The sequence below is a fragment of the Saccopteryx bilineata genome, chromosome 1, assembly GCF_036850765.1.
Source record: "Saccopteryx bilineata isolate mSacBil1 chromosome 1, mSacBil1_pri_phased_curated, whole genome shotgun sequence".
NCBI classification, from domain to species: Eukaryota; Metazoa; Chordata; class Mammalia; order Chiroptera; family Emballonuridae; genus Saccopteryx; species Saccopteryx bilineata.
Genome location: NC_089490.1, coordinates 162,037,672 through 162,048,444, shown reverse-complemented (window position 1 = coordinate 162,048,444; position 10,773 = coordinate 162,037,672). Strand labels below are relative to the sequence as shown.

At 35.0% G+C, this 10,773-nt stretch overlaps 1 protein-coding gene and 1 non-coding gene across 2 annotated transcripts in view; both read right to left on the bottom strand.

The window, feature by feature from the left end:
* Positions 1–1,034: 1,034 nt before the first annotated feature.
* On the bottom strand, positions 1,035–1,110 carry TRNAG-ACC (transfer RNA glycine (anticodon ACC)). The gene has a single exon. It is a non-coding gene; the product is annotated as a tRNA-Gly (tRNA).
* Positions 1,111–5,181: 4,071 nt separating this feature from the next.
* The window catches only part of MTMR9 (myotubularin related protein 9), a 39,777-nt gene continuing 34,185 nt past the window's right edge, over positions 5,182–10,773 (bottom strand). The window contains exon 10 of the mRNA XM_066278861.1: positions 5,182–10,231. Coding sequence (XP_066134958.1) covers positions 10,068–10,231 — 164 coding nt within the window. The 3' untranslated portion in view covers positions 5,182–10,067. The remainder of the gene's footprint in view (positions 10,232–10,773) is intronic.

Here is a 10,773-nt window from a genome sequence, read left to right as displayed (position 1 = left end):
TGACACAAAAGTTTTTTTCAATTTATTCAGTATTTTCTTGGCTGCTGTAAACCTTTGACTGTTTTCCAGAGTCTGACAAACTTGGTTCTGAGGTCTGTTTTTCGATGTTTGTGTGCAGGGTGAGGTTGGATCTGCTTACTCCGTCAACTTGCTGATGTCACCCTTTATGCTATTTAAGTGGCTTATTTTTTCCTGACTGTTGCAGTTTAAAAATTTTTTAACTGAAAAGATGTATTAATTGTACATTGTTTTATTATAAACTTTTAGTAGTGATAAAAATATAACAAAATGTACCTTATTTTGAAGTGTACAGTTGAGTATTGTTAAGTATGTTCACATTGTTGCGAATACGTTTAACAATACTGAAATTTTCCATCCTGTAAAACTGAAACTCTATACCCATTTTACAACTATTTCCCCCCTCAAGCTTCTAAAAACCACCATTTTACCTTATGTTTCTTCAACTGACTGCTTTAGATACCTTGCATGAAGGAAATCCTACAATATTGTCTTTTGTGACTGGCTTATTTCACTTAGCATAATTTCTTCAAGGTTCATCTATGTCATAGCATGTGTCAGGAATTCCTTCCTTTTTAGGACCAAATAATATTCCATTGTACACCACATTTTGTTTATGCATTCATTCATCAATAGATGTTGGGCTGGTTAACTATTGTATTACTACAATGAACATAGGTGTACTGATATCTCTTCAAAATCTTGCTTGATTCTTTTTTTTTTTTTTTTTTTTTTCATTTTTCTGAAGCTGGAAACAGGGAGAGACAGTCAGACTCCCGCATGCGCCCGACTGGGATCCACCCCGCACGCCCACCAGGGGCGATGCTCTGCCCACCCTGGGCGTCGCCATGTTGCGACCAGAGCCACTCTAGCGCCTGGGGCAGAGGCCACAGAGCCATCCCCAGCGCCCGGGCCATCTTTGCTCCAATGGAGCCTTGTTTGCGGAAGGGGAAGAGAGAGACAGAGAGGGAAAGCACGGCGGAGGGGTGGAGAAGCAAATAGGCGCTTCTCCTGTGTGCCCTGGCCGGGAATCGAACCCGGGTCCTCCGCACGGTAGGCCGACGCTCTACCGCTGAGCCAACCGGCCAGGGCTTGCTTGATTCTTTTGTATAATATACCCAAAAATAGGATTGCTGGGTCACATGGTAAATCTATTTTTAATTTGTTGAGGAACTGCCATACTGTTTTCCATAGTAGCTGTACCATTTTATATTTCTACCAACAGTACCAAGGGTTCCAGTTTCTCCACATACTTGACACTTTTTTTTTGAGAGTGGCTATGCTAATGGGTGAGAGATCATATCTCAGTGTATCTTTCAGTTGTTTTTCTCTAATGATTTGTGATGCTGAATATCTTTTTTTATATATATATATATATATATAAATATTTTTATTAATTTTAATGGGGTGACAACAATAAATCAGGGTACATATATTCAAAGAAAACATGTCCAGGTTATCTTGTCATTCAATTATGTTGCATACCCATCTCCCAAAGTCAGATTGTCATCCGTCACCTTCTATCTAGTTTTCTTTGTGCCCCTCCCCTCCCGATGCTGAATATCTTTTAATAGGCTTGTTAGCCATTTGTCCATCTTCTTTGGAGAAATGCCTATTCAAGTCCTTTGTCCATTTTTAAAATTTGGTTATTTTGTTGTTGTTGTTGTGTTGTAGGAGCTTTTTATAGATTTTGGATATTAACTCCTTATTAGATATATGATTTGCAATATTTTCTCCCATGGTGTACATTGCCATTTTACAGTTGTTTCCTTTGATGTACAGAAGTTTTTCAGTTTACTGTTGTCTCATTTATCTATTTTCACTTTTGTTTCTTGTGTTTTTGGTGTGATTTTCAGGAACTCCTTGCCAAATCCAACATCATGAAGATTTGGTTGATTTTCATCTAGGAATTTTATTGTTTTAGGTCTTAACGTTTACATCTTTAAGCTATCCTGAGTTAATTTTTGTATATGGTATAAGGCAATGGTCCAACTCCATTATTTTGCATGTGGATAATCTAATTTCTCATCACCATTTTTCGAAGAGACTGTCCTTTCTCCATTATGTGATGTTGGCATCCTTCTTGAAAGTCATTTGACCACATACATGGGGGTTTATTTCTGTTGCATTGGTCATTATGTCTGTGTTAAGGCAAGTACCACACTGTTTTTTTTTTAAATTTTTTTTTATTTATTCATTTTAGAGAAGAGAGGGAGAGACAGAGAGAGAGAGAGGAGAGACAGAGAGAGAGAAGGGGGGAGGAGCTGGAAGCATCAACTCCCATATGTGCCTTGACCAGGCAAGCCCAGGGTTTCGAACCGGCAACCTCAGCATTTCCAGGTCGACGCTTTATCCACTGCTCCACCACAGGTCAGGCAACCACACTGTTTTAATTACTGTAGGTTTGTATTGTATTGAACTCTGACCGGTACTGGTACAACTTTTTTTTTTTTTTTTTAACTTTCTTGAGTCACTTTGTTTGTTGTATACAGCATAGAGTTGGGTTCTGCTTTATAAGCCAATTTGAAGATCTTTCCTTTAAATAGATGAATCAAGCCCATTCATGTTTGGTTTCAATTATCACATTTTTTTGTTAATATTTACCATGTATATTATAGTTACTATATTTCTTTTCTTTTCTTTTTTGACAGAGTCAGAGAGAGGGACAGATAGGGACAGACAGACAGGAAGGGAGAAAGATGAGAAGCATCAATTCTTCGTTGCAGCTCCTTAGTTGTTCAGTGATTGTTTTCTCATGTGTGCCTTGACCAGGGGACTACAGCAGAGTGAGTGAGCCCTTGCTCAAGCCAGTGACCTTGGGCTCAAGCCAGCAACCTTTGGGCTCAAGCCAGCAACCATGGGGTCATGTTTATGATCCCATTCTCAAGCCAGCAACCCTGTGCTCAAGCCAGATGAGGCTGCGCTCAAGCCCATGACCTCAGTTTGAACCTGGGTCCTACATGTCCCTGTTCGATGCTCTCTATCCACTGCACTACCACCTGGCAGGCTACTGTATTTCTTTATGATGTTCCTTTAGAGTTTTTATTTCCTTGGATATAAAATAATTTGAATTTTTTCTAGAGATAACTTTATAATACTGTTTTTGAAGGTCACCATAGGCTCCTTTGTCCTCATTTACTATTCAACAATTTGATTTGTTATGTTTAAATATCCTTGACTTCTATTACTTAAATGATAGTAACCTTATTCTTTTATTTTAAAAAATTGCATTTTCTACTTTGTCAAAATATATAATTTCTATATAATTTTCTTCCACTGTTGTCTCTACCTTTGTCTTAGTGTTGGATCTAGTTACAATGTATTTTAGAGCCCTAAACTATAGTTTGTCCAGTCATCTCCTAATCAGATGAAACTCACCCTTTCACAGATTTCTCAGGAAGCACTCTTGACTTCAACATTCCCTGAGTTCATGTAAGCTTAAAAACTTTTTCAACAACCTGATTCTTAAAGTACAGGTTGACTGAATACAAAATCATTAGCTCACTCTTTTCTTTGTATTTTCAAAAATGCCATTCTCCTTGTCTTAGTTATGTTGTTGCTGAGAATTCTACAATAATAGCAACATCTCTTAAAAGTGACTCTTTTTGCCTAGAGGCCCTGGGGATTTAATTCCTCTTCACATCGAAAGTTCAGGATATATCGTGGAACTGACTAATCTGTATCTAATTCCACTCAGGCCTTTTATTTCTGGAAACTTTTCTAGGATTGTATGTTTAACTGTTAGTTCTATTCCATTATTTCTGTGTTTCTTCTTTAGGGACTCCAATTATTCATACATTGGCTCTTCCCTGTGTGTCCCTACATTGACCATTTCCTCTCTGACCTTTGTGCTTATTATTTTCACTCTTATCTTTCATGTTTTTAAATTTTCAGTTGAATCTAGTTTCCCTTGAGTACCTTACAACTTCATCCTTAAGATGACTTTGTCTTTGTTACTCAAATTCTTTCTTGAGTTAATTCAACTTGTTTTCTACTTTATTTTGTTTTGGGCCTATTTCTGTTCTGGAGTTTTGTAATTTCTCATTGAAGGTGTTTTTCATATTATGTCTGGAAGTTTTGTTGAAAGGTCAATATTCCTTTTAGAGTGTTAGTTTGCTTCTGTTTAATGCTTCATTTATTGGGGAAATATTTTATCAGCTGAAATATTTTCTCATGTTAATTTTATAGCTTTGTATGGTGTCATCTGTTTTCTGTTCACTTTGTGCTTTTAAATAATGAAGTAATTTCAAACTTATAAAAAGGTTTTCAGTCCTACTTTTTCTTCTATAAGTATCATAATTTCTTTAAAGAATACAGGCCAGTTATTTTGTAGAATGTCCCTCAATTTAAGTGCCTGATATTTCATAATTAGATTCAGATTATGCTTTTTTTTTTTTCTAAAAATGCTACCAAAGTGATGCTGTTTTGCCAGTGAATCATATCAGAAGGCACATAATGTTGATATGTCCCATTACGAGTGGTGTGAATTGTGCTTGGATAAGGTAGTATCTACCAGGCTCCTTCACTCTCAAGTCACTCTTTTCTCCTTTGTAATTAATACATATTTTATGGAAAAATACTTTGAGACTATATGCTTTTCCTCACAAACTTTATCCTACTAGTTTTAACATCTACTGAGGGTGACTGCCTATGTCAATTATTACTTTGATGATTGCCAAATAGTGACTTTCTAATTTTGTCATTCTGCATTTCATTTTTGGCAGTCCACTCTGAGTAGGTCTCCCATTTCTCTCATTTATTGATGTCAGTACATACCAAGTAAACAGTATATAAATATAATACCTACTTCTAAACCTGTTAAATACGTAGGCAGAAAGGTCATGAAGTCTGTAACTTACCCTCAAATATTTCAACAAAATCTCACACATACAAACACACATGCACACACTCAAGAGCATAACTCAAAGGTGAAAAAATGTTAACAGCTACTCAATCTATGTGAACAGTATATGGGAGACAGTTGTACTACTTTGCAACTTTTTTCATGGATCTGAATTGTTTCAAAACATAAGGTCAAAATGTATATATATTTATACTTATTATATATTACATGTATATATATATATACATGTATATATGTTTTAATTGAAAGCTGCCCAAATCTTCACCAATATTTGAAAAAAATTAAAGCCAGCCTACAGATTTAATTTACCAGTATTTGAATATATTCAAATTTTATTTCTATTGTCTGTAGAAATTTAAACACTAGCATTTGTGCAACAGTCCCCTGACACAGAGAGAGAACACTACACACAAATCTTACACACTATGATAACAGTACCATGTTCGACAAGACTGTTTTCTTGATTCAGTAAACCAAGCTTGATAAAGCAGCCAACTCAAAATGAATGATACTAGTTGTAGGACAGAAGTGAACTTACCACTTAGGAAACATTATAACTGATATTAAAATGTTACACAGACTGATGAAAGTTTGGTATTTTTCCAGAAGACTATACATAGACAGGTTCACAATATAGAAACCTATACATTAAGCACTCTGAGATTTTAACAAAGCATACATTATAGACACATTTGCCATACAGTGCAATTTTATTGTGTAAGGACATGAATAGTGCACTTAATTCCAAGAGTCACAGTCAAATATATCAAGGTACAATTCAAATACCCGCTATTGAAGAAATACTATTCTCTTTTTTAATAACTAAGGGGTGCAAATACAACATTTTTAGTGTAGATGGTGATAGAGCTATAAGGATTCTAGACAACAGAACTCAGGGTTTGTGTAGAATGATACACCTCTCCAAAGCTATGTGCATTTTAAAAGTGAAACAAATGTCTCGGGTGGACAGACACAGGCAGTGGTGCACAACTTGTTTTCTTTACAAATCACAAACAGTTCATCTGTATACTCACAGATGGTTCAACAGAAGGGCTCTAACATCAGTAAGTTCTCATCAGGAATCATTTTCAGGACAAAGCAGTGTCTACAGTGAGCCCCACTATCATTCACTAAGTCAAGCACAAACCAGAGTTCCTCAGTGTCGTTCAAAAAGAGGATACTGGGTTTCTTAGAGGGAATTTGGGTAAGTCCAGATTTTCTAAAATCTAGTCGTAGGGTTTCAGAAGGTCTCTTCTGGGCTGTTGGTTTAAAGGAAGATGCTGTGGACCAGGGATTATAATGACTGAGTGAAGGTGAAAGCAATTTTATTCAGTAAAACAAAAATTAGAAAACGAATATTGTAAGAAAATGAGCATTCCATATCATCAGAATAAATAATAATGGTGAAATCAGTCTTTTAATGCTTTTTGTAAGATGGTGAATTACATAAAAATACTATCTGGTAATAATTTAGGATATCAGTTCTGGGAGGGAGGGAGTGAATACCTGACATGTTGAATAAGAAATAACTAATCTCTGTTGTCTTGAGGTATTATGTAAACCTGCATCAGATGTACTGAATGACTTAATTCTCCAGTAAATTTCAAAGCTGCCAGAACAGGGGATCATCTATTCTTAAAATTGCTCATTTTTGGTCCAATAAATACCTTTCTGATAAAGAGTGCTCATAATACCCTCATATGTATTTCATTCATTAAATCTGGATATGAATAAATACCAAAACTTTTGCCCCAGGTTAAGGCCTTAGAATAAGTGATCCAGATAACCCAGTTAAAACTGACAATTAAAATAGCTAATCCTGAAAGTAGATTAACTACAAGAGTTACATCTTTAAGCAGATTTTTAAAAATGCAGCAAAATGTCCCTATTTTTCACCTGGAGAGACAACTACTAGTCAAATCTTTCCTATGATATTGATTTAACATAAATACTGACTCAAAGACTAAAATCTCATTAAATTTCATCCTTTAAAATGAAAAACAGTGACACATCACGTCTGTAAATCAGGTTTCAGAGTTCAAAGAAAAAGTTTTTAAATTCCCCATATTGAATCTAAAATGACTGTCTACTGTCTTCCAAAGTTTTCTCAAAAATCACTTTAAAATCTTGCTTCAAAAGCCTAATTTTTCTTAGAAATACAACACACTTATAGATTGTTTAAACCTGTTAAATTTTATAATTTCTGCTTGTTTTCTTCTCATTAAATAAAATCAAAATGAGAAATTTTGAACAGTTAATTACCAAAAAGTATCACCACCTAAAGTTTCTGCACTTTTATATTTTCAACCATGTTCTTCTGATTCAAAAAAATCACTAATTTACATCTAAAGATTTTTTTATTGCTGATAGATTATAGTATTCCTTTGTATTTTTTAGATATACTTTGTGGGGCATACTTTTTACGTGCTCATAATGTAAACCAGCAGCCTTCATTATAAATGAATATGGAAGAGGCCTGATATATAAGAACTTGAATATCTCTCACTTGATTACTATTGACTCCTGTGGGGCAATCTGCTTGCTCACTAATTCTGCCACCATTCTCTTCATTACAGATTTTAAAGCCACATTTATCAAGACAATTATCCAAACTTAATGTTTAGTGAGTATCTTCTCATGAGGATATTCATTGTATGTATTCTTCTCATCCAGTGGAGGGGTAACTTAACAGTATTACTAAAAACCCTGTTCAAGTTATATTGATAATGCACTTATTTTTGACAGAGTTCTTGAGTTTGGGGAAATCTTAATATTTACATTTGTAGATGACCCCTTTGAAAGTGCATTGATACCAAAGTTTGTTTTTCAATTCTTTTTTTTTTAATTCATTGATTTTGAGAGAAAGAGGAAGGGAGACGGAGAGAAAACATCGACTTGTCATTCCTATTCATGCCGTCATTGGTTGATTCTTGTATGTGCCTTGACCAGGATCGAATCCACAACTGAGTACCTGGCCAGGGCCCTAAAGTTTGTTTTTACAATCTATAATCAGAACTGAGGTTTGGATAATCTCTGATTATAAATCAATACTAAAATGCAAACATCTAAAAGCTTAAGATTGCTGTCTCAATAAAAGAAAATAAAAAGCAATTGAAACCCTATATACTGTTGTACTCTGGCTTACACTTAAACGTACAGCAGGAAGACGGGTATAAATTGATGGCATGTAATTGCTCCATGACCAAACCTAATGAAAACTCCCTCCAAAGTTTAAACCCATAGAAGCCCTATGGCCAGTCAATATCACTAGTGGGGGTCACTTTTAAAGAATTATTGGAAAATAAAAGTCTCTAGATGGTTTTCCTTATGGGTCTATTAACAGAGACAAAAAGGGCTCCTGTTTCACATCTAGTCTTGAGACAAAATTAGGAGAAAACAAAAAAGTCAGCTGCCCGAACAAAGCAGCAAGCAATTTTGAGGGGCCATAAAAAAGCTAGGGTGTTTCTTCTTTTAAAAAAATATAAACATTTCACACAACACAGAAATATATATAGCAAGATAGTGCATCTCTCCTTTGCTCCTTGCCTTAGCCTTTTGGTGAGGGCTTTAATGCCTCAAGACGAATAACTATAGCCAAGAAAATAAGTTGAGAATAAAACTGAGCTTATAGGAGAAGGCAGGCAAATTTGCCAAGAGAGATCTGACTATGAATTGTTGGCCAGCATTCTCCTACAAGTCTGGGGAAACAGAAAAAAGGTAAAGCTTGGGCAATTGGAGACAGACAGAATTTGTCACTTTCTAAGGCTTCTGAATGTGGCCAGAGATTTTGATAGAGTCAGTTTTTGTTTTCTTTTTAATTACATTTTTAGCTCAATACATACATAATTCTAAAGCTGGGTTCAGTTTTGGTATGTTTTACACTGAAATGGTTATATACAGATGGGGTAGAATGATATTAATGACTACTTTTCAACTATCCTTTTAAAGGATAATTAGAATTGATAGTATTTGTTAAAATGAACAATTCTACAAAACAGAAACAGACATGGAAAACCCTGAACTGCCAACTTTCAGAGTTGCAGGCATAGACTAGCAGGACACAGCACTGTCTTGATAACACTGAAACGGTTCAGATATGAAGTTTCAAACAAGCGGAATCATGTTCATGAACTTTCACCTCCACTTAAATGATATTTGCCTAATATATCATGGGCAAATCAGCAGAGGCAAGATAAATTTTCAAAAGGTTCAAACCACCATGAAAGTTGTAACCACAGTATTATATAGTAAACTCTTAGAACTCTTAAAAAATAAAACATACACATACATACATAAACCAGTGCAAAAGGAACTCAGACAAGGGCAGCGCATCTCTGGTTTAAGGAAACCATTATTTGTAGCTTAATTATAACAAATTATTATCTATTATAAATGATGGTTTAATGTAACATCAAGCTTCTGGTACATATATGTATAAACGGTCAAAAACCTGAAAAACCAATTCAACAGTAACAATACCATATCAGTAACATATTCCTACTTTATTTCTATATTGCACACACTTTTACTGTCTACTGTTAAGTTTACTTCTGAATGTAAATATCAAGAGGACTATACCTGTGGCCCTTGTAAAAATAATTTACCTTGAATATTCAAATTTCCTTTTTTGACAAACCAAAATGAGATGGAATTCAGCTTTATTAGCCCAAAACTATTTTAAAGAGAATGGCAAGGGATTGGAAATGACATGTTAAACATAAAATTCTTGGTTTATCCACCATTTCAGTTTTGAAAAATATTTCGATAGTCAAAGTGATTAAATGTCTGATCTTTTTTTAAACTAACATATTCCCTAAAGAGATTAATCATATCTTTGACTGGTCTGAAGCACTGGAAAGTGGACACAGAAAAAAGCTTATGATGAAATGGCATATAACACAAATGGCATTACATAGTTCACCTGGTTCATGTAAAATAAAATAAAATAAAATAAAATGACTAGCACCTCATTCTTGCTCCCAAAGTAAAGAGGCCTAAGAGGCCACATAAAACATGAATAATTGTAGTATGTATCATTCATAAAGTATTAAGAAATCCGTTCGACTAGAGGGTTCACAAATCTAAAGCCTTAACTTCAAGGCTACCGTGTCAAAGTGAGCGGAAGAGCAGGAGAAAAGATGGGAACAGGTGCGGGAGGTCCTTACAGAGGGTGTGGGGACACTGCTCAGGGACTCTCCTGCATCCCATCCTCAGTCTCCAGTTCTGCCAGCTGCCTCCTAAGGATATTTACTTTTGCTTGTAATTCCTTATTATATTCAATGATGTTAACCATTTCTTCATATGCTTCATCCAAATACTTGGAGGATCTGTTCCAACGTAGGAAAATGCCTATTGAATCCAGGAAAGGAAAACAGAAGGGAGAAAGATAGATACAATGGATTAACGTTAAAGTTGTGATTGGTATATATTAATTTTTTCTTTTTTCCCCCCACAATTTACATCTATGTTTTATTATATTCTAAAATATACAGGTGCTGAAAGAGTACAATTAAATACAATATTTAAGAAGTCACTATTTCTATGTACATGCTCATTAATTCTTCAACCCCCCCCCCCCCCACACACACACAAAATTATGAAATAGTTCAAAACACTGTTCTCTAACATAACCTAACCAGGAAAACAAGCTGATAATTTATGGCATAAACTTTTCAGTTTCACAACAGAAATCTTTTTTTCCACAATTACAGAACTTTATCCAGACCTGTAGGACCTCCTACATGTGTGCAATCACTTTTACTGGAAATGTGAGTCCAGTCTTTTTAAATAACAAAATATTTAAAAGCTTAGACTTCAGCACTTTTTGTCCCTTGTTACCTAAGAGGCTCGCTTTTCAATTATGCAGGCAATTGCTTCTTTCCGAAATAAAA